Source organism: Alligator mississippiensis, chromosome 8 (genome assembly GCF_030867095.1).
Source record: "Alligator mississippiensis isolate rAllMis1 chromosome 8, rAllMis1, whole genome shotgun sequence".
In the NCBI taxonomy this organism is placed as follows: Eukaryota; Metazoa; Chordata; order Crocodylia; family Alligatoridae; genus Alligator; species Alligator mississippiensis.
In genome coordinates this window covers 1,967,792-1,991,356 of record NC_081831.1, presented here as the reverse complement: position 1 = coordinate 1,991,356, position 23,565 = coordinate 1,967,792, and the positions used below count along the sequence as shown (strand labels likewise).

Sequence of the window (23,565 nt, the reverse complement as noted above, 5' to 3'; positions counted from 1 at the left end):
TTCTGATGCCTGCGGGGACAACTCTGAACAGTGTTTATGCTCCTTTTATCGTGGGGAGGGACGGATCCTGACATGCCGGCAGACCCAGGAGAGGGGAATCTGCCCCCCCCCCCCAATTTGTTCTCACTTTCGGGCCATTTGCATGAATACGGGGTCTTTGTTTTAGAGGTTTTCATTGGTTCCCTCCACCTTAGAGCCTGAATCTTCCTTTGTCCTCAGCAAATAAAGAAGAAAAGGGAAAGAGACAGAGAAAATATGGTCTATGCTCAGAGAGTGATTTTTTTTTCTCCCCAAGTCCTCCGTGAAGCATCAGCTGCTCTTTAAGAATCTCGCTGATGAATGATAGGGCATCTGACTTGACATTAGGAATGAATTGATCGCCTCTTCGCCAGCCTTGCCTGCTAGGGCAGTTGTCTTTAAGGGGGGGAAAAAAAAAAGAAGGCAGAAAAGAAAAGAGGAGAGAAAGAAAGAAAGAAAGACAATATCAAGCGATTGTGAATAGGTTTCAGTCCTGGTAATAATAAACACATTCAGCAAATTGCACTCTCACTTTGGAGCAACTAATCTTGATGCAAAGCCTTTCTTCTCTGCACCAGAGGGGGAAGAAGCACAGTAAACAGGGGGGAAAAAATCAATTTCTAATGCACTTTGTTCATTGAATAGGGGAATCTCAATCCAAACCTGTCCTTTCATGTCTTCTATTAACTCTGTCAATTTTTCACCTCACCCGCTTTGCCTTCGCTTCCTGGACGAATGCATTTACACAGCAACGAAGGGCCCATCATTTGGGAAGAACAAAACAAGGACTGCCTGGAAACGGCGGCACCAAGGCAGCCAGCTTTTCTCTCATGCGGTGGGTGGCTGAATGGAGGCGCTTCCTCCCCGTACGCCGGGGGGCCGTGCTTCAAAAAGACAGGAGCAATTTTGGATCTCTCCGTTCGTGTGCGGAGCACCTGCGCTGCAAAAATGACCCCTCTTGAAAGCCTCTCGACTCGAGTCCCCACCCAAAACCAAAACCCCAGCCACTCTGGAGCATCTTAGTCTGAATCCCTGCTCACGTGGGTTCCCAAATCAGAGGCATCGGTCGGGGAAGCATGCCTAGTGCCTGCTTAGCCCCGCCGGGGCGAGGAGACTCACCGCCACCGCAAGCATTGGCAGAGAAACCCATCCAGAGCCGTGCCACTGTTGGCAGACCATGGAGATGTGCCAAGGGAGAAGCAAAGGGAATGGAGGCACGGTACTTCCACTGCCACTAATACGGGTAATGCAACGGGCTTGGCTAAATTGTGGGGGGCAATAACTGGAGCCCTTTGCAAAAGAAATTACTCGCGGCATTTCAAAGGCTCCTAAAATAAGCACAGGGAGAAAAAATAAAACTCTGTAACTTTTATTTTTGCAAGAGTAGAGCTGGGGTTGGGGGGGTTTTGCCGTTTCAAGGGGTTGGAAAGCAGGGGGACAAAGGCTCCAGTTCCCTTCGAGGGAACCTTTGTCCACCTGCTTTGCAACCCCCTGAAATGGTAAAAATAACCCCCCAAAACCCAGCTGTGACCTGGGTAGGGGTCCTCTGGAATTGCTGCTCAGACAGCGCTTGTACGCGTGACCAGAGAGCCAGCTTCTGGCGTGTATAGCACTGCGGTAGTGCCAGCATTGCTGCTTGTGCAGTGCCGCTAATACTGCTAAGAAGGAAGGTGTGCTGCTGTTATGCACTGGCACCAGGAGCCTGAGTCACAGACCGAGCCCTGGCTGTGCTCGGTGCTGTACAAACCCAGAGCTCTGCAGCCTAAATCAATCTAGGGCTGTTGGGATTTTGGCTGGATTATGGAGCTGGTAGGAGCAAGGGATAGGAGCGGTCTCCCCTGACTGCCGTCCTGAAGTCCCACCTCAAGCCACGTTTCTCCCCAGCATTAAGACTGATTGAGGGCTGCTCCCCAAAGGCTGCCAGGACAGGAAGGATGGAGCGAGCTTGCACTGGCAGTGCCAAGCAAAGTCTGTCCCCAAGCATTTTCCCTCCAGTGTAGGGTGGCCAGAAGGATCCCACGTCCCCTGGATAGAAAAAGCGATTTGCTTTGGCGCTAGGCACCGAAGCGGCTCTTGACAAATGTGCACTCGCACACGTGGACGTGCACGCAGACACACACGTAAAGGAAAGCTTTCCGTGGCTTGCAGTGAATACGAAGGTAAGCAGCCGTTCGCCTTTCTGCGCCATGGCCCCCTCCCACCATTGGAAAAAAAATGGCTTGTGACCACATTAAGGATAGTATAATTATGCGTAATAAAAATACGCCTGCCCTTGTGTATGTAAACACAGCTTTGACTGAGTACCCTTTCGCAAACAGCCCTTCTGGCTCGCACGGCGCTACAATAAACAATTCTAAGCATATGGCCTGTTTCCAAGGAGTGAGGGTGACTCTTTCACTCGCGATGCCTGGAAGCAGAAGGCCTGGGAGGCTGCAGAGAGCCTGGCAGATTATCTCTGGCTGCTGTTTAACATTGAATCAGACCTTTGAAGAGGGAAAAAAAATAATCACAGGGCCTTTTTTTCTTTTTTTCTTTTTTTTCTTTTTTGGTTATTTCCCCTCCCTTGCAAAATGCCCTCGGTGCTGCTGCCTCTGATAAGGTGATATTATCTAATCGCCGGGGCGACACACGCGTTGCGCTGGCTGTTAACGCCGCGCTGAGGCTGGCGGTTGCAAATAAAGTCTCCCATGCGCACACCTGAACACAAGCTGCTCGCGCTGATGAGAACGGCTTTGAGGTCTAGACTTCTTAGCCAGCAGGGCAGCACCGGGCTCGCACCATCAAGAAGGGGCGGGGCTTGCACTATTGGGAATGAAAGGGGAGGGGCTTGCACTATCTGGGAATTGGAGGGCGGAGCTTGCACAGGCCCCTGTAAAGCAGCAAATGGGAGGAGAGCCCTGGTCAGCATCAGCAAGAGCGGGAGGGGAGAGGGAAGCTTCCCGTGAGATGCCGTCTGCCTGCCGGAGCGTGAGCCCCCCCTGCCCTCCCTCATCAGTGCGGCTGCCTTGCCTGATTGTTAATTATCCCTCTTCTAACGAGCAAGAGGACCCGCGCGCGTGCTTGCACCGGCGATTTCCTCTGCCTGGCAATTAGAAGCCTGCTTCCTCCCCGCGACACCGGAGCTGGGGCCTTCAAGGCACCGGCAGGTTGCGCTTAGAGCTAATCAAGGAGGCCAGTCGGATGTCATGCCCCCTGGTTTCATTGCTGCTCCGCTCCGCAGTCGCCTAGGAAAGCTCGTGCATCAAGCCACAGGGAAGGCTTTTAATATGCCATTGCACTGCTGCCCTTCGCAGGCGCCGGTGCAGGGAGAAGGGGGCTTCCAACAGGCCGTTGCATGGGGCCGCCTGCTGCAAGAGGCCACTGCTGCCTTCGGCTGGATGGATGCAAGTGTCTTCTTTGCACCATCGGAGGGTCCCTGGGCAGCCCCCGATGCAGCTTGCCCAGACTGGACAAGGGCCACGACCCACTGCCCCCAGCCACGAGTTGGGTGCAGGCTTCGGGCTGCAGCAAGGGATGCTGCGGCCCCCCGCGCCCTGCCTCTGGGTGCCTGGCACCGGCTCCCAGGGCACTTGTACACGTTATGCGTTGTTTAGATAGACGTCACGAAACAGCGCCAGCGATTACCCACATGCCTCTGGCTTTGGCTGGCAGGACCTTGCGGGAGCGCATTGAGATTCTGCAGCTGGCTGCGTATTTATCATCATCCCCATGAAAGACATCCAGGGGTGACCAGGCGTTGGAAGGCATTCAGCAAGTTACCAGCAAACTTAGCGAGCCGGGGAGAGCGGCAGGTTGGAACAGCCACCGCCGTGGCAATCTTCCCCCCTGCCAGACCTCCACCTCTCTCCCCCAGTCTCCTTGGAGCAGAGCACGGTGTCCCAGCAAAGGCATATATGGACTCGGGGGTGCCATCCTGCCAAGGGCTGGTGCAGAGGGTTGTGCTCAGCCCCGCGTGGGCTGGGACGCCAGGTGGACAGATGCCTGCGCACCGAGGCGGGAGAAGGGAGCCTGCCGCGGGCAGCGTCATGCTAATCAGAGCTCTTTGCGTGCAGGCGGTGCTAGGCAAACATTAATTAAGCCTCCGGCCCCCTGCGAGCTGGGGAAGCTTTGCAAGATATCCAGGGCCGCTGAGGATTTTGCAGCTGTCTCTGCCACGCTCCATGTATGCTAAGGGGCAGAACTGCCATCCTGCTGCCCCAGAGGTGCAGGCCCAGTTGATCCAGTGCCAGACTTTCAGCAGGTCCCCATTTACAGCACAAAGGCAGGCGAGGGGGATAGCAGCCACGGGACAGCGGTGGGGCCCCTCCAGCCAGTGCACTGCATCATCAGGGATCGTCATCTTCCAGTGCCTGTGTGCCAAGCAGATCTGCAGTGCAGAGAAGGAGACAGTCGAGATGCTCATGGTCCCAGTGTGGATGCACCGCTCCAGGCCAGTTAGAGCCCTTAAACTCAACCTGCGTTGGTGCCAAGGTCTCGTATCTCCTGCAGACCCACAGCCAGGCCCAGGAGACACCAGCCTTCAATCCCCCTCCGAAGATGGGCCCAAGTCTCCATGCCAAGCAGAGGGCTTGGGAAGTGTTTGTGACCCGGGGAGGACTGAATCTGGGTCCCCAGAAGCGGTTTTCAGAGGCCAAGACCTGACACGTAGGATGCATGAAGGAGACATGTAGGATGCATGAAGGAGATATAGGTTGCATGAAGGAGACATGTAAGATGCATGAAGAAGACATAGGATGCATGAAGGAGACATGTAGGATACATGAAGGAGATGTAGGAGGCATGAAGAAGACATAGGATGCATGAAGGAGACACGTAGGATACATGAAGGAGACATAGGATGTATGAAGAAGACATGTAGGATACATGAAGGAGACACGTAGACTGCATGAAGAAGATGTAAGAGGCATGAAGAAGACATAGGATGCATGAAGGTGACACGTAGGATACATGAAGGAGACATAGGATGTATGAAGAAGACATGTAGGATACATGAAGGAGACACGTAGACTGCATGAAGATGTAAGAGGCATGAAGAAGACATAGGATGCATGAAGGTGACACGTAGGATACATGAAGGAGACATAGGATGTATGAAGAAGACATGTAGGATGCATGAAGAAGACGTGTAGGATGCATGAAGAAAATGTGTAGGATGCATGAAGGAGACACGTGGGATGCATGAAGGAGACATGTAGGATTCATGAAGGACCCGTTCTCCCCAAGGCAGCAGCTGGAGGGAGGAAGTGCATCGGGATGTCCTGGCCTTGGTTGAGGTTAACAGCTGTGCGATGGCAGCAGGACCAGCGAGCCTTTGGAATATCAACCCGGTAGCCAGGGGGTGAATTAAAGATGCTAATTGAATTGCATTAGCGAGCCGGCATCGTGGAGAGGCAGCCAGGGAATGTGTTTGATGTGTGCTAAAAGTCCCAGGCTTCCTTCTTCTCCTTTTTTTTTAAATTTAATGCTGGTCGTAAAAGAAATGCTGCTGTCTTTGAGGAGCTAATGACTCGCGTGAATTATTTCTGCTGATTTACACACCCGCTCCAGCTATTGATACTCTCAACGAGGAGCGGACTCATCCTGCCCCGGGTGGGCGCGGGGCGCAGCCCCTCAGGGCTGTTCTCAGCTCGGAGGCTGGGAAAGGAACTCCCTGCCTGGACAGAGCTGGTTGTATGGCTGGGTAACAGCGGGGTCTGTCCCCTGAAGAAGGGGCAGGCAGCCCTGTTAAGGACATTCAGGGCTTTTGGGGAACTTATTAAACTCCAAAGGAAGAGCAAAGAGGAGGCCAACAGTGAGGGAACCTGTGCAAGGAGCAAGGAAGCTGGGAGCTGAGCTTCTGGCTGCATGGAGGGACCGGAGCCAAAGGGCTCCCCCCAGCACGTAGGGCTACAATCCCCAGGCGGGACCCACACACCTCCCAGAAAGGGCTCAGAGAGTGCTTGTACACAACGTATAGAGACCAGACGTGGCTTTGAGTTTCTGAGCATCACGGTCATCAGAGCCGCCCCCAGATCAGACGTCCTGTGCACCCAGGCTGGGGCACCAGTGCCCGGGGGCTACGGATGCTTGCCACGGGGGAGGACCCCCTACCCCCATCACCTGGGTGGCAGGGACCACAGGCACATCTGCTGTGGGCAGTGGTGGCCTTAGGGTTGTTGGGGCCCTGGGCAAGAGAGTCATTTGGGGCTCCTTAGAGGTACTCGGGTAAATATTAACTCACCACAGTGGTATCATGGATCTTTTTAATACTCTTTGTGGGAATTAGATAAATAGTCGAGTGTTCAAAACCAAATAGAGCCACTTCCTTGCAAAAACTTTACCCCCCACAAAAATTTGTTGCAAAATTTTGGAGCCCCTAAAGTGTGGGGCCCCAGGCGGTCGCCCCTGGGGGCAGCTTTTAGGGCAACAGGTCCTGATCTCCATACAGGATCCCCATCCTACCGGGCTCCGGCATCGCCCATCAGCAAGCAGCGGCTTTGCCCACCCATCGCCCCTGGAGATGCGTCTCTTCCCACCGCCCCCGCAAGCTGGCAGGTTGCCGTCCTTCGCAGGGACAAGCCAGGCTGGGAGTCCTTCAGGCCCCCAGCCACATTCCCGCAGCTGCTGCAATTACAATGGCTTGATAATCAATGGCAACAGATTTTTATGCCTATGCATCAGCGCATGGGCTCGCGCGCGCTCAGCGTGCCTCCATGAGGCTAGTTATGCTCCCTCTGGACGGAGACAATCGATACCGGTTATCGCTGCCCATGCAGAAGACAGAGGGGAAGGGGAAGGAGCTGCCAAGGAAACTCATCCCGGCCGGCCCCCCGGAGCGGGCAGCCGCCGTGACTTATTACTTCTTAATAATAGGATTGCACAAACATTATAAAGCCCTTATTGATCCTCCATCTTTACACCATCTATCATGGGGCAAGGGAGGAGGGGGCATTATAAATATGCAAAATAAGAGGGCGCTGACCCAAGTAGCCGCAATACGCTGCAAAGCCAAGCCCGGTGGCGCGGGACGGGCCTGGCAGTGCCCTTATCCGGGGGGGTGCAGCTCAGTTTGAGCAAAGCCCAGCTCGTCAGGGTCCCAGGAATAGTCTCCACTGCCAGGAGACGGTCTCGTGCTGCGCCCAGCTCACCAGGAGGCACCAGCAAGCCCACAGGGCACTTGCCCCTGCGAGATTTCCATAGCAGTGAGACCAAGGGGACCATTACTGACCGGGCCCCGGCTCCCTTCAGCACTGGCGCAGCTGTGACATCCGTGACATCCGGTGCCACGGCACAAACCCCACGTTGCGCTGCCCCGTGGCTGCAGGGAAGGCTCGGCCGAAGAGCCCTGGGCGGCCGCGGCCATCCCGATCCAATCTGCGGCAGCATCTGGTCCCAGCCTGCCACTCCCGCGCCTGAAAGCGAGCCCTAATTAAAAGCAATTTTGGTGTCACATCCTGTTCGCCGCCATATGCCGGAGCCAGTTGCTGCCTCTCACAACTAATAATCCTCTTAGACTGGGCTCCGTCGCACACCCCGGCTGCTCATTACCTAGCCGTGATGGGGAGCGGAGAGGGGGTCTCCAGGACCGCTCTCTTCCCTTCCCCCTCCCCGCAGACTCAGAGACATTAGTATTCTGCGCCAGCTCTGTAATGGGCACTGTTCATGCCGGTTTGGTTTTATGATTATGCCAAGACGCTGGCTTAATTCTCTGCTGTCTTTCTTCTGCACTGTTGATTTACACTGTTAGTGTTTTAATTATACAATTCAGCGCTCCTTAAAACATGAAAAACTGCGCAACTTTTCCAGCAATTAAAAAGCAGCGGAGGAGAGCAGCCCATTGGGGGCCGAGGGAGTAAATCAAGCAATTAAAAAAAATAAAAATCCCGTTCAAGGAAGGGTGGGAGGGAGTCGCGTCCCACCACAAAAGTCTCCTCTCCGGCCTGGCCCGGCTTCTTCTTGCTGCCTCTTGCCACCAGCAGGATTTGAAGCCTGGAGTACACCATTGCACACCCGCGCTGCATGCCTGCTTGCACTCACAGTCAGCCTTGCAGGTGTGTGTGTTCATTCTTGCACACGCAGTCACACACAGGGCCCCTGGCTGATGCATTAACTAGGTGAAGTCACACTGCACACAGAGTCGTGCACGCTTGCCGCACGTGTTCAGCCATGTGCTCAGAGGTGTCCTTGTGGGGCACACACTTGGGTTCATAGCACCGGTGTACCCACTGTGCACGCTCACTCAGGCACCCCCACTTATCCGTGTCCCCTCACCCATGCTTGCTCTCGCACCCAGGCCTGCACATGCATTCCCACACCTGTGCCTTCATGGATACTCCCTCCTTCTTATGGACAGTCACGTCCTCATCACGTAGGCACGCAGCTCCGTCGAGCCCTGACACCTTCTCACCCTCCACACCTGCCCTCTGCACTTTGCTTTGCTCGCTGGACTTATTCCCCCCCCCTGCACTTTTGCTGATTGCTCAGGTCAGGAGCGTGCCCGCACTCCCCCTGCCCAGCCTGGAGGAGCTGATGGATTTCCAATGAACGGCCAAGCTAGGAGGGGGCCAAGCCGGGAGCAGGGTCCCGCACTGACGCCGCCCGGGATGTGATGCTAAGAGCAGCCATCCATCATGCCGCCAGCACGAAAGGTCATCTGTGCCACGCACGGCTCTGACAGGCCGCGGCCAAATGAAGATCAAGTGCTTGCCCCCGCCGGGAAGGGGGAGAGCCCGGAGAGGCGGGCAGCCACCGTCAGCAGAATCGTGCCCAGGACAGCGCCGCAGCCCAGCTGACAGCATGGTAAATGGGGCGGCTGGCCTGGCGCATCTCAATGAGCAGGGCTGGGGAAGGGGTTTCTGGGGGAGGCTGGCTGGTTTGCCGGTGCTCAGCTCCAGCATGTCGGCGACAGGGGAGAAAGCAAGCAGGGGCTTTGCAGGCTGCATCGCGGGGCAGGGGGTTGGTCTGGGAGGCCACGTTGCACGTTTTGCTCCCCTGTGCACGATGCTGGATGCCCAGCGAACCCCCCGCCGTTCTCCTCTGCACCCCTCCGGCGGGGAGGGAGAAACCCCAGCAGCTCAGCACCCCCCTGCATCCCCTGGTCCCCGAGCTGGAAGTCGGGGTGCCTCCGGAGCCGGCGGTTCGGCTGGAGGCGGTTGCTAGGCGACACCAGGTTTCTGACGGAGGCGGCTGCGGCGTCTCCATCACTTCACATCTTGGAGACAGAAGCCAGTGCATCTCTCTCAAAAACGTGCCCCAGCTCAAGCCCTGGACGGGGACTGACGGTGGGGCTCCCGCCCTATGGGACACCGGCTGGATCAGGCCATCGTGCTGGTCCTCTCTGGGTGGAGGAGGCGGCTGGGGGACCCCCGGAGACATTGCAATGTCCCAGCTGCAAGAGGTTGCGGCCCCTGCCCTCATTGAGCCTGCCATCGTGTGCATCCTATGTCCGAGAGCCAGGCGAGGCTGCATAGCAGGGTTGGGATTTCACGGGAAGGGAAGAAGCAGCCGCAGAAGGGGTCACGGCAATGGTAACCCATGTGCAATGGCATGGTCCCTGGGGCTGGCAGCTTTGGGGGAGCTCCGCAGCCACTGCAAGTTCTTGGCATAATCTTATTAGCCATGATGGATCTTGTTAGCATCGTATAGGCCATGTTTGTGGTCACGGACCTTTCCCCCAGATGCCCAATGGTTGGGGGAGCAGGGGGAGACCGGGGCCTGGCTGCACCCAGCGCAGCACCGGGTCCTGGAGCGCTGAGGCCCGTGCATGGCAGTGACCCCTTTCCTCTCCTTCTCCCCTGGGCTGAGGCCCCTGTCCCCAGGAGATGTCCAGGTATGATTCAAACCATCCGAGTTCAGCCCAGCGTCGGGACGGCACAGAGACAACACCGGGCATGACCCCCCAGTCCTCACCCTTGGGTCTTGCTGCTTCTCTCCATCCTCAGAGGCTCTGCCAGGGGCATCGACGCGGACAGAGCTGCCCCTTGCCCTAGGGATGGGACTGGTGCCCACCCAGACAGTCTGTTGGGTGGGCATTTGGGCAGCACCTGGTGCCACGGGGTACAATCATCACCTTCATCTTCATCCTTTCCCTCTGTTTGCATGAAGGCTGAGAAATCCTGGCTTAAAGGAGACTGACCAGCTCCCGGCTGTCTCGAGGCTTGGAGGGACAGGCGTGCTTGTGTGTGTGTGTGTGCACACATGTGTATATGCATCTTGCCATGCGCCACGCTGGAAAGGGGGCACAAGGCCTCTCTGGTATCCACAGGACACGGCTTCCACCAAGGCTGCTCCAGCTTGGGGAGACCCGTCCCCCTGACCTCCCGCCTCTCCGCAGCCACGTTACCCAATGCCAGCCGCATCGTCCTGTTGGTGGTAATTAAAGCAGAGGATAATTGTCTGTCTCCAAAACCACCATCATTGCAAGATCTGCACCCAGCAGGCGATTAATCTTGGAAGGACTGAGTGCCTGCGGGTGCAAGCACTGAGCCATCCACAGGAGCAGGTCGTTCATGCGCTGGGATACCCCCACAGCCGCCCTGCACCGTGACAGGCTATACCAGGCTGGGCTGGGGTGGAGACCAACGGGTCTTCCTTTCCAGCTGATGCTGGCAGGGGCACCGCGAGGAGGCTGCTGGGGGCCGGGCATTGCCCGCAGCTTGAGGTTGCAAGCACCACGTGCCTGAGCTACAAGGTCAGCCCGGCACTGGGGCTCCTTGCAGCCCGTTGGACTCCCTGCAGCCCCCATCTGCCCAGCCCTGGCTGGATCCCCGGGGTCCAAGAAGCCGCCGGCCAGGCTAGCATCCACAGGGCCATGAGACAGCAAAGGCCCCTTGGTCTTATGCATCATGCAAGAAGTCCAGGTCCTTGCTACTGAGCTCTGTTCAACGCCAGAGCCTGAGACCCTGCCACCCCCCGCCCGTCCTCCTCAGCTCCATGCATCTGCTCCACGTCTGAGCTCTGCCCTGTTCTCTTAGCGGGTCCTGCCTCTCCCCAAAGGGGCTGCTTGGCTGCAGGGGCCCCGTCCTAGCACCCTGCGGCTGGCAGAGGGACTTGTGTGCATGCTGCCTGGAAGCCGGCCAGGAGTGTGGGTCGTGCCCATGCTGGGCTCTGATGCCACCTCCCTTCTGTGCAGTGAGAGCCCCGGGGGGCTGGGAGGGTGCCAGGCAGCTCAGGAGGGCTCAGGGCACCTGGTCCTTCCCAGCCTGGCCCTGAGCAGGCCGGGAGCTGGGGCAGGAGGATATGCCTGGGAGCACAGTGAGATAGCGGGACATCGCATCTGGGCAGGAAATCCACCCCAAATTCATCCGCCTCCACCCGAAATGCACCCGCGTACCACATCCACGCCAAGGCGGCGCAGCCCTCCCCATCCACTAACACCCACTGACATCTAGTGGCCAGTCTGGCGCCGGCACAAGCCAGACCAGGGCTGGGACACGTCCGTCTGTCCGACTTGGTCAGCGGGAGAGAAGACCCTGGGGTGTCTCATCCCCCTACCCGCCCAATCCCTTCTGCAATGCAACCCGCCCCGCTGTTCTCCCACATGCAGTCTTCAAGCCCTGACCCCTGCACTGTCTGAGCATCCCTGCTCGGGGTCCTGCTGGCCTGGTCCTCCGGCCACAGCCCCTGTCCGGCTCAGACAGGGGCACGGGAGGGGGCTGTGATCCCACCTTAGCTTCGCTCTCAGAAAGCAGCATCCAGCATGGGGCGGGGGGGATCTCAGAGGGCCTTGCCCAGCTGAGTCCGCATCATCCTAACAGGCACAGGTGGGGAAACTGAGGCACGGTGAGGCCGGACTCCTCCCCGGCCACAGACCCTGTCTGTAGCACCCATGGTTTAAAGGACACAAGGGCTAGGGGCAGACATTACACATAAACCGGTTTAAGTGATCAGAAGCTGGTTTAAACCTGGAACAGAACAGATGTTCAGAGCACATAAACCAGTCTGAAAATGGCTGAACCTGGTTTGAGATAAACCTGGTTGAATGTAGTATCAGACTTAACTGATTTAAGCCAAACCAGTTTACGCAATGTCTGTCCCAGGGGTCCCCATACCAACCAGCCCCTTCTGCGCTGGAGCTTTGTGATCATCGCACCGCCGTTCCCCTGGCTCCTGGCCACCAGCCCAGCCTCCTCCGCAAAGCTTCTGCACGGTCTCCCTCTCTGTTTCATGTCAGACGGGCCTTGATCAGGAGGATGCAAAGCCCCAGCCCAGTGCAAATACCGCTGTCACGGAGCCTGCCCCCGAGCCATACACGGTGCGTGGCAGAAGACAGCCCTGGGGCCTGGCTCGCCGGCTCCCGTCAATCAGAAGGGCTTGCAGCAAGGAGCACGGCACGCGCGTGTGAGTATAGACGTGCAGGGCAAGCCCCTGGCACTCCTGGCGATGGAGGGCTCGCCCGGCACAGCCTGCGCTCGGTGACACGCGGATCCCTCCGGGGCTGGACAGGGAATCGTTTCAGAGCCGGCAGCTCTGACGTGTCAAAGCCGCAGCTGGAGCAAGACATTCGCCTGGAGCTAGAGAGGAGCCTGTGATCTCCGGGCATGGCCGGATCCTCCCAGCCAGAGCAAAAGGCCCCGCTGGCATTTGTGCTCCGGGCCCTGAAGCACGTGATTGCAAAGGGGCCGGGGCCGCAGCCAGACAGGAGGAAGCCAGCCCACGCTGCCCGTGGCACCCAGAACTGGTGCAGGCCCACTGGGGAACTGGGTCCAGCTGCAGCTGCAGGACAGACCCCAGCCTGCCAGCCTGCAGCGCTGCGCCGCTGCAAGGTGCAGTGCCCAGCACCCCAGCCCAAGCTGCTGGCGCCGGCACGGGGACCTTCGTCTGGACCCTCTTCCTAAGTGTGCTGCCTAGACCGGCTCACGGTGTTCGGCCAAGGCGCCGTTGCATGGATGCTCGGTCCCTTTGAGCATCAGCACGTGGATCCAAGCTCATTTCTGCCCAGAGCTGAGTCCTGGGCTCTCCTGCCTCTGCTGAGGAATGACACTGGGGCAAGCCAGCGCACCCAGTGCCTCGTTGCACCCTCTCACCCCCGGGGCAACAGCATCCCAGATGGCAGGGATGGTGCTGGGCCCCTGGGACCCACCGCTGCCTCCCATGCAAAAGGGGTCAGACATGGGGGTGTCCTGTTCATCACCCGGGTCCTGCGGTCATGCTACAGGAGCGTGATATCCAGGAACATCCAAGGGAACTGCTCTGTAAATTATGTCGAATTGAAACATAAATTGTGATTTTTTAGATGGGGTGAGTGATGTCCGACACACAGGGCTGCAGCTGCAGGGAGAACCAGGGAGCTGGAGCCCCTCTGTGACTCTCCCTGATCACACGTGTGTGCAACGCACTCATCAACTCCCCGTGGGCATGCACTGGCCTGCCTGCAGGCCCCTGTGCACTGCAGATGAACACGCGTGCACACCCAGACACACAGTGGGCTCTCTGCCTCCCACGGCCACCTCCCCTGCCTCTGCCCAGCAGCTCCATCCCTGCAGCCTGTGCTCTGATTCACCCCTTTTTATAGCAAACCGCCCTCAGCAAGATGATTGCAGCAAGGACAGGACGGGTGCCAAAATCCAGCAAGGGTCAGTGATGGGGGTGACACGGCAGGTCCTACCCCCATCCCGTGCATGAAGGCATCTGCATGGAGCCACTCAGGGGCTGGCAGATGGGATGGGGGGTCTCTTTGCTGTCCCTTCCCCTGCCCCCAGCCCCAGGCACGGGGATGGGAGTGGCATGTTCCACCTCATCATCGGGAAATTTCCAGGCATTAAAATACAATCAGAGGGATATCCAAGGGAACCGCTCCATAAATTATGTCTAATTGAAACATCAATTACGATTTTTTATGATCTGCAAGTGGGGTGAGCAATGCTCGGTGTGCAAGGCTGCGGGTGCAGGGAGAGCCAGGCAGTCAGAGCCCCTCTGCAACTCTCCTCCCCCCCAATCACACACATGTGCAACACACGTGTCAATCCCCCACAGGCACACACTGACCTGCCTGCAGGCCCCTGTGCAGATGCAGGAGCACTCGTGCACACCCAGACACGCACCTGGGTACACACAAGCACATGCATGGGCCTACAGAGACACATGCACGCTGACACCCCAAGACCTGTCCCCACCCCAGGCTCGTGGGACAGGGAGAGGTGGAGACCCAGGGGGGTCCTCCTTGGCTGGCAATAAACTGGAAGCATCTCTGTGGAGCTGTAACTCTTCACCCTCGTTACATGTCATTGTTTAATTGGCTGGCAACAAAAATCCAGTTTTTGCTGGGTTATATACGTCTCTCCTGTGCACATGCCCGTAATTACTGCAGCGTTGGCAATCTCTTTAATAGTGCCAATCAATCAAGGCGTGTGTGTGTGTGTGTGTGTGTCCATACACTGTTGCTGGCATGGGTCTGTGCGGAGCTCTAGGCGTGTGCACATATGTATATTCAGCAAGAGCACGTAGTGTGCAGGATGGCACGTCCCTGTGCTCCTCTGGCTGCACTTGTGTCTGCCTCTGCGCATGCAATGCGTGGCAACGTGCATGTGTGACCTGTAGCACATCTGGGCGTGCCCACTGTTGCAAGCGTATAGGTGTCAGCACGCACAGCGCTACATGTGCGTGTGCTTGGTGCACATGTGCCCACAAAGGGGCTTGCACTGTGCTCCGAGGTGAACTCCCGTCCCTTCCTGTGTGTAGCGCTGTGCATGTGAGTGCTTTCACACACCTGTGCGGGAGCAGCCCCAGCGTGCATCTCACTCCCAGGTCCTGCTCTCAAATGCTGTCCCCTGTCGCTGGCTCAGGGAGCTGGGCATCGGCTTCTGTCCCCGTAGGACCGAACGAGCATTACCTCCCGCCATCTCCCTGCCCCGGGCTGGGAGCTGACATTGAAGGGGCGAGCCCCCATCTCCCCTGCTCTCAGGCTGCTGCTTTCAGGGTCTGGGTCTTTTTCCCAGCAGTTGGGGGCTCCGTGGGGGCACGCAGCCATTCCTGTGGCACTGCTGGACTTGCCGTCCCTGGCACGGTTGTGAGCAGTTGCAGGGGGCTATAGACCCAGTGCTCCAGGGGATCCTTCCCAATCCCGCATCCCCAAACCAGCTGAGCTCAGCCTGCCCTCCGCCCTCACTCCCCACGAGCTGACACGAGATCCCGGTTGCAATTACTGCAGGGTTTATTTATCTATTCCCAAGCTCCGCGGAGGTGGCCAGCGCGCTCCTTTCTGAGAGGGGAAGCCGTTCCCTTGCAAGAGAGAAAGCCCGTCTGTAATTATCCGATAAGAAAGGTTCTGCGGAGGCAATCGATCCGTGGGAACTGGAGTGCCGCTGCGGGCGGAGATGACGTTAAAGGAATTATCCTCTCTCCTCTGCCACCCACCCCATGAGCTGCGGGAGCTGGGACCCCAGGCCCAGGCCTGGGCGAGGCAAGATGCCTCCAAGGATGTGGATGAGCCCACATCCACCCAAAGCATCTGGGCTCCTTGCTCCGTAGCAGTGGGATCTCGGCCTCGTGCGGGCCCATAAGGGGAGCGTGTAACTGGCCCTCCAGCTCAGGTGATCCCCGCTGCGCCCGGGATGTGGCGCTTCGGGCAGAGTCGAGCCCCGTTTCTGTGCCAGCTCAGCAATTAGCCGGCTCCACCCCAGAGGTGGCTGCATTTTGACCTAGCAGGACTGAGGACACCAGCAAGTGCCAGCTCAGGGGTGCTAGCAGGTCAAAAATCCTTGGAGGCTGCGGGCAGAGGGACAGAGCGGGCATGTGCGAAGGATGCCCTGGACTCTGCAGCAACTGCCCCAGGGGCCGGAGCCTCTCCGGGGCTTGGCCCTGGTTGGAAGCCGATGCCCGCGCCGGAGCCCAGGGGTAGCCCCCTCCAGCACGCCCGCTCTGCAACGCTCCATGCAGCAATGACCCTGACCCTGTATTCGGGGACAGGACTAAGACACGGAGGTTTGAGGCAGACGATGCCTTGCGGACGGGTGCATGGGAGCACCTTTCTGCAGGCGTCTATATTGTAATGGGTGTTTTTCCACTGGTGGGTTAAGGAGGTAATGAACAGTGACTAGAAGGTGTGTGTATATATATATGACCCTTATATATATATAAAGACATATCTTTTTACCAAAAAAAAATTTAAAAAGCAAAACAGCCTTGGTTCTGCACTGCATCCCATGAGCAGCCGGCGACTGTTATGCTCCTCGTTAATGGGAGTGAGGTGAGGGTGGCGGTGCTGCAGCCACCCAGGTGGGTTCCCTACAGCCCTCTTCATCCCCACGGGCTCCTGCCTGGACACATAAGTGCAGGGGCCTGGGCAGAGTCGGGCTGCAGCCGGGCGGAGGGGGACCAGGAGAACGGACCTTGGCACCAGACAGACACTGGCCTTGGCTAAAGCCAGCCTCCTCCCACCCCAAAGGGCTTGTCTTTGCCCCCCAGCTTGTGGGTGCAGCCAGGCAGGGCAAGGCTGGGCTGTACAGACCCCGCCAGGCTCAGCTCCACCCTCGCTGTGTTGCAGCCATCCCGGGTGCAAACCCCGCACCCAGCCCCACGGCCGAGCCGCCCCCGAAGCTGCATTCAAGGGACAGGTCTGTCTGCAAGGCTTTGCGCTGACCCTTGTGATTTATGAAGTGTAATTCTCCCCCTCCTCAGCCCTGCTTCCACGTCCCCTTAGGCCTGTCAGATGTTTATTCTTTTTTTCCCTATCTTTAATCTGAGTCCTCCCTCTGGAGAGCCCGGGATGGGCGAGCTCGCAGCGCCGCACGCCTGAAGGCCCTGACAGCTCCATCGATTTCCTCTCTCCGGCTGCGTCATGCACGATCCCTACCAGCAGATAGCCGGGCCCCCTGGCCCTCGGGCAGCCGCGAACAGAGCTGAGATGCTCCGTCTCCTCCTTCTCCCCTGCGGGAAGATGGGCTCTACAGCCGAACCGCCCTGTGCCCGCAGGAGCACGGGTTTCATTCATCTCCTCCGCAGGGCCACGTGTGGGAAGGGGCTGGGGGTCCCGGTGGGGGCTGACTTGGGAAGCAAAGATGCTATCCAGTGTCTCGGAGCGGGTGGGGGGTGGGAATGGGCAGAGCCCAGGGCTTTGCAGGGGACTCCTGTCCCTCTAGCCCCGAGTGCTGGGGTTGGTCTGTGCCGGATGCCGCAGGCTCCTGGCCAGCTCCAAAGGCATCTCGCTGTTGCAGTGCCGTGGTCCAGGCCGAGGGGAGGTTGTGCTGCCAGGGTCCAGTGCACCTGCCCCAGCCCCAGCCCCTGCCCTGCCCCTGCCCCTGCCCCTGCCCCTGCCCCTGCCCCAGCCCAGGATGCATCGGTAGCTTGGCCCAGCGTGTTGGGTGCTGCTGCCTGGGTTTGCGGGGAGGAAACCGGCTGCCCTGGCCTGGGCTCCTGTCTCACCTCTCCACACATACATGCACACACACCCATGCACACACGTACCCCTCTGTACTCACACTCACACACACACACATACACCCCCCATGCACGCACACACCTCTCTGCACTTACACACAAACACATATACTCACACCCCCATGCACATGCACACCTGTTTGCACTCACATACACCCCCCCACGCACACACACACCTCTCTGCACTCACATACTCCCAAGCACATACACACACACCTCTGCACTCACATACACACACATCTCTCTGCACTTACACACACACACATATTCTCACACCCCCATGCACACACACACACACACACACCTCTGTACTCCAATGCACACCCCCCCTCCCTGCACTCACACTCACACATGCACACGAGATGCCGTGCCTCCTGCTTCTTCTCTCCATCTACCCCACTCCCCTCAGAGCCAAGGGCACCTGCTCCGACCTGGGCACCCCTGGATTCGGACATTCCCGGACGCCGAATTGGAGAGAGGGAGCTCGCCACAGCTCACTGCCATGCGAACCCCTTGTCCCCCCGCCCGGAGGGTGCCACCTTTCAGAGCAAGGCAGACGAGCGCCAGCAAACCCCCCTGGCTGGCACCCCGAACCCGGACTCCCAGCCAAGCTGAGCCGGATCCACGAACCATTTCTGCACCACTGCCTTTGGGAAATGGCCAGCTCCCCTCAAACGCCGGCTCTGCTGGAGTCCCCGTGTGTAGGCAAAGGGGATGGGAACGCGGCCGCAGGAGGCAGGGAGCTGTCTGGGCGGGTGCTGTCAGCGCAGGGGGACAGGTGCTGGCTTCTCCCAGGAGGACACCGGGGAGGAGAGGGAAGGACTCGTCCGCTGACTTTGCACGAGTTGTAGAAGCTGAGGCAAAAGCTCTCTCTTGTGGCCAAACATTTCCATTACAGCTGTAACGGGGACAGATTTATTTGGTTTTTTTTAATGGAAAATTTTTCATCTCCCAAGTCAAATCAGTTCAAAATCCACGTGAATCATTCAAGAACCTTATGTGGCGCTGCTACCAGCAAGCATCCTCCACCCCCAGCCTGGGGCTTCAGATACTTCCAAATCCTTTGGTGGGCATCCTCTGCACAGGCCCAAATCCGGAGGCTTGGGGTTCAGATGCCCCCCAGTTTCACCTGCCCTCAGCTGTACGGCCACAGGAGCAAGCTCGGGAGGAGTCTCCCACTTCCACCGAGTCGAGCCGGCGTGTAGCCGAGATCCTCCCACTGGAAGTCGGGGACAGATCTGCAGCACTTCTGCAGAGGACCTGGAAAGGATGGTCTGGAGGGGAGCGGGGCGGAGCACACACCTTCTGCACCCCATAGGGAGGCCGAGGAAAAGTCTGCTTATTTTTGCAGCAGCAAGACAGAGGAGAGCACACAGGGAAGGCAGGAGCACCAACCTAACAGAGGGCTGGCCCCCCACCCTTATTTCCTCCCCCCGGGCTCTCCATCCCTGCCCCAGTCTTTTAAATTGTCCAGTGTCCGCACCAGGGCGCCCTGCTCAGTGTTTGTACAGCGCCTAGCACAACACAGACATATCCCCAGGTGCCCCCAGGTACCACCAGTTTATTATTTAGTAACAGCATATTGGCGGCTATAACTATAAATAATCCGTTCCATCGTATTGACCTGTTGTTAAACCTGACACACTTTGCTCTTCATGTGTCCCTGCCATCCGCGAGTTGAGCCTCCCAGGCTCTGTGGGAAGTATCACCCCATTGTACAGACAGGAACACTGAGGCAGAGAAGAAGGTGCTTCGAGCTGCTTCCAGTGATGCAAGCAGTGACTGAGGAATGGCTTCGAGCCAGGAGAGAGGTAGTTAGTTGTATTTGGCAGCTGTCAGGCAGCAGGCAAGGTAGATTTGCACTGTATACACTCAATCAGAGGTGTATAGGGTAAGCTTTTGTAAGCAGAGAGCATAGCAAAGCCCTCTGCTTAGGAAAGTTTATGCTATGCAGCTCTGATGCCCTTAGTCTATAAGGTGCAAATCTACCCTGGCTTCCAGCCAGGACTTTCCAATCATGTGGGTCTTTCCCCGCTGTGTCTCACCACTGGGACACATTGACAGGCGCTGTGCAAGCCAGCAAGTGCCACGCAACGTTCCTGGAGAGCAGAAATAACCTCACCCCTCAATAGGGTTGCCAACTTGGTTTGAGTCTATTCCGGGAGGTTTTATCCCATGACATAATGACATTAATGAGTCATTGGGTGCATCTACATAAGACACTAATGGAGCAGTAGCCTGATAACATGGCGCAGCAGCGCACAGGGCGAAACCCATGCTAATAAGCTACTGTGCAAGTATTAGGCTACTGCGCGGTTAGTGTCCATAAAAACCCGCGGGCCAGCAGCACCAGTTGCTATGCATTGGTTATGCAAGCACTAAACTTCATGCGCTATAACTACGGCAGACAAGGTCCTTTGGGTAGATGCGATCTCTTTTATTAGACCCACTAAATAGTTGGGAAAATTGTTCTTTGCAAGCTTTCGAGCACAAACGCTCTTCTTTGGGCATAGAGAGAGTCTGCTGGTGTTTGTGGGCTCTCCTAGTTACCACCCATAACTATGGCGTGTTAATGACAGTGTAGACGCGCCCATTACATCAGGAAGGCAAATGCACGAGTATTTTAAAAGCCCACTGGACGACGGTACAAATCGGATTCAACATTGAAGATTTATTTTAATGAATGCCCGAGCATGGATCTCCCTGGTGACTTTCAGCCGCCTCCTGGGGATTCAGCTCTCACTCCTGGAGGCTCCAAGGTTGGCAACTCTACCCCTAAAGGGGCCTGGGGTGCAAGGCAGCACCAGCAAAACCAACCTCAAGGGCAACGGCAATACCACCCCTGCCTGGCTGGGACGGGCTCCCACCTCCTCCTCTGCCTTTCTTTATCACTGAGAACTGCCACGCTCATCACCAAGGATCCTGGTTTTCTCTGATAAAAAAATCTCCAATCTTCGATTTTAAAAAGGTAACCCCAAATCTACATATTTGCATGATTAAAAATGAAACACTACTATATATATAATTATATATATCTTTATATGTATATATAGACAGATAATATAGATATCTATCTCTATAGCTATACATCTCTCTGTATCTATATCCATGTATCTATATAGATATCTACATATCTATATAGATATAACTATATATATATCTATATTTATATATATCTCCATACCTATAGATGTCTATATATATATACATAGCTATATATATCCATCTATACATATCCATATCTATATTTATATATATCTACGTACCTATATCTACAGATATAACTATATATATCTATATATACATATCTATAGATATATCTATCTATAGCTATAGATATATTTATAGGTATCTACATATCTATATAGATATAACTATGTATATCTATATTATATATACATCTCTATAAATATATAGATATATTAGAGGGGTTTCATTTTAATCATGGAAAGATGTGCATTTGTGGTTGCTTTTTTTAAACCGAAAATTGGAGATGTTTTTATCAGCCAAGCCCAGCACCCTCCCAACCCCACCTTTCCCTGGGCTCCCCAGGCGCCTCCTAGGGCCCTCCAGTGCGCAGGCGCAAGGCTGCGAACGCCTTCCCGCGCCACTTGTCCCTTGGCGGCGCCCGTACCGTCCGCCGGGCGGGTTAAGTGCCCGGATGCGGAAGTAGTCGCTCTCTTCTGTCATCAACCCTGCGGCTGCTCGTGTGAGTGCGGGTGGGAGCGGGGGGAGCATCCGCTGGCATCCTCGGTGGGGACGAGCCGGGGGGCTGGAGGAGGGGGTGGGGGACGCGGGGCGGGCGGCGGGGAGCCGGGTGGAGGCCTTATGGAGCGGCGGCTGGAGGCGGGAGGGGCGTTTGGGGGCTCGAAACACCGCCCCCCCCCCTCCGGTGACGCCATCTTGGTTTCTCATCCCCAGCAGGTCACAGCCGCCCGGAGTCCGGCCCGTCACCATGGTAACTAGTTGGGGGGGCTGGTGGGTGCCTCACCCTGGTGGGGGGGGGTCATGGGGTGCGCAGTGTGGGGACCACTTCCGGGTCAGGGGTCCTGTCTGGGCAGCTAGGACCATAGAGACGTGGGAGCTGCAGGGGTCTCCTGCACGTGGGTAGCAGGCACGGAAAGCAGCCTTTCAATGGGGAGACCTGGGCTGTAGGGTGGCCGGGTGGGGAGGGCAGTCGCTGTCGTGGGGGGGGGGGGGTTTTGCCACGGGGAGGAGCAGGTCCTGAGCGCTTTTCTTATTCGCTTTCAGCCTCGCAAAATTGAAGAGATCAAAGACTTCCTGCTGACGGCCAGGAGGAAAGATGCCAAGTGTGAGTGATGCTGCAGCCCCCGAGAGGGCTCGCCCCAGCAGAGGCTGCAGGGAGCGAGTGCGTCCCCCTGCCACCCTCGCCGGTCGGCCCCAGTGTCTGGCAGGAGCCCTGGTTCTCACGGTTTGGCCTGCACGGTGTCGCTCTGCCTGTGCACAACTGCACGGTCACACCCGCGTGTGCAGTGCTGGCCGGGACTGCTGCACTTACACCACCAGGAGTTGCACGGAGCGTCCCGTTGGCTGACAAATAGCTCCGTCCTGGTCCCGGTGGGGGAACCCACCCTGATTTGGGTGCGAGTGTGGTTCTGTGCTGCTAGCCCCACGTGAACAAGCTCGGGGGCTCTTCTGGCACGAGCGTGTGGGGCGATAGCATGTATAGCGAAGAGAGGCTGCTCCTTTATGCTCCACGTAGTGATTTCACAGCGAGTCAGACTACTCAGCCTCGTCCGCAAGCTGAGAGCGTGAGTCGAGCCTGCTGCTTGCGGCGGTCTGGCTCAGATACGGCCCTCCAGGCGAACCCGAATGCTTGTTTGAAGGAGAGCCAGAGGGCTGCGAGCTCTTTGCCGAGGACACGTGTAGCAATTAGGACGTGCACTCCTAAAAGCGGAGTTGCTTTTATCCTGTCGTTCACTTGCAGGATTCGATGCCAACAGCGCGGTGTGATTGCTGCTGCTTTCTGGTTTGGGGTTAGGCAGACAGCGGAGGATAAGAGTAATTAGCAAATGTGGCTTTACCTTCCATCGAAGCTCTAAGTATTGCAGGCAGGGTTTGGGGGGGTGTCTTGGGCTTTTTAACTGCTAACTCGATTGCACTTTGCCTGAATTTGCTGTCTTAAGTGCCACCTGTAGCCGTAAGATGACTATGATAGGAGAAAATTACATTTCTCCTCGTCTTACGTGCGTCTAGTGCTGTGAGCGTTGTGCATTTTAGCATAGAGGAAGGAAATGTCTTGATAGGAAGATGTTGTGTGTTTGTACCAACACTGGTGCTGGGCAGGGGGTGGGCATAGTACTTGAAATGCCTTCCAAGCTGACGTGCTTTTTTTCCAAAAGACACTCTGCTTTCAGCCCATTCTGGGTTTTCTGAAGCTCCACCAGGCTTTGGACTACTGAATGGCTTGGACCATCCAGGCTCCCAGGCAGGAAGCTGAGATCTGCCGTGGTCTGAAAGAGCAATCTAGCTAAGCTGGTCACAATGTAGATTTAAAGCATCCCCCGTGTCCTTGCAGGGCTCCAGGGACCGCATGTAAAACATGCTTAAAGCTCCAGCACTATTATTGATGTGCAGGGGAGCTCGTAACAGTAAATACGCCTTCCCAACCCAGTTGTCTTCCTCCACTGGGATTTGTGGCATCGTAAATCGTGGCTGTTTGTTAGTGTAAGTTTGGCGTTAAAGAGAAAATTGCCTGAAATATATGGCTGTTGTTTCAGTGCAAGCCTCCTGCGGGTAAGCCCAGCGAGTGGCTTTGGCTGCAGCCTTTGCTATTGGCAGGTGTCTTTGTGGTGCAGTGGGGTAGGGTCATAAGGGTGAGATGGGGTTTAAACTCTGGTCTGCCCTAGTACATAGAAATTAAGGGCTGGAAGGGACCTCGAAAGGTCGTCATCCAACCCCTCTGCTCTGGGCAGGAATACTGTTGAATTCAGATGATTCCAGCAAGGTGTCTGTCCAGTCTCTGAAGACTTCCAAGGTTGGGGACTGTAGCACCATCTTGGGAAGTCTAGTCCAGATTCTGGTCACCCTTACTGTAAAGGAGTTCTGCCATCCAACTTGAACCATCTTCTAACAGTTTATGGCCATTGCTCCTTGTCCTCCCCTAGGGCGCCCTAGTGAGCAGTTTTTCTCCCAGCTCCTGATATTCAACCCTGGCATACTTACAGATGA

General features: G+C 56.7%; 1 protein-coding gene across 4 annotated transcripts in view; it reads left to right on the top strand.

Moving 5' to 3' along the window:
* RPL38 (ribosomal protein L38) overlaps nt 1-23,565 on the top strand; it is a 548,453-nt gene that overhangs the window by 522,875 nt on the left and 2,013 nt on the right. For 2 of the 4 annotated variants that reach the window (XM_059732011.1, XM_059732012.1), the window contains exons 2-3: nt 21,295-21,331; nt 21,625-21,685. In XM_059732011.1, coding sequence (XP_059587994.1) covers nt 21,329-21,331; nt 21,625-21,685 — 64 coding nt within the window. In that variant the 5' untranslated portion in view covers nt 21,295-21,328. Of the gene's footprint in view, nt 1-21,018; nt 21,127-21,294; nt 21,332-21,624; nt 21,686-23,565 lie in introns of those variants that run through there. The other 2 variants (XM_059732010.1, XM_059732013.1) reach the window with 2 other exon arrangements.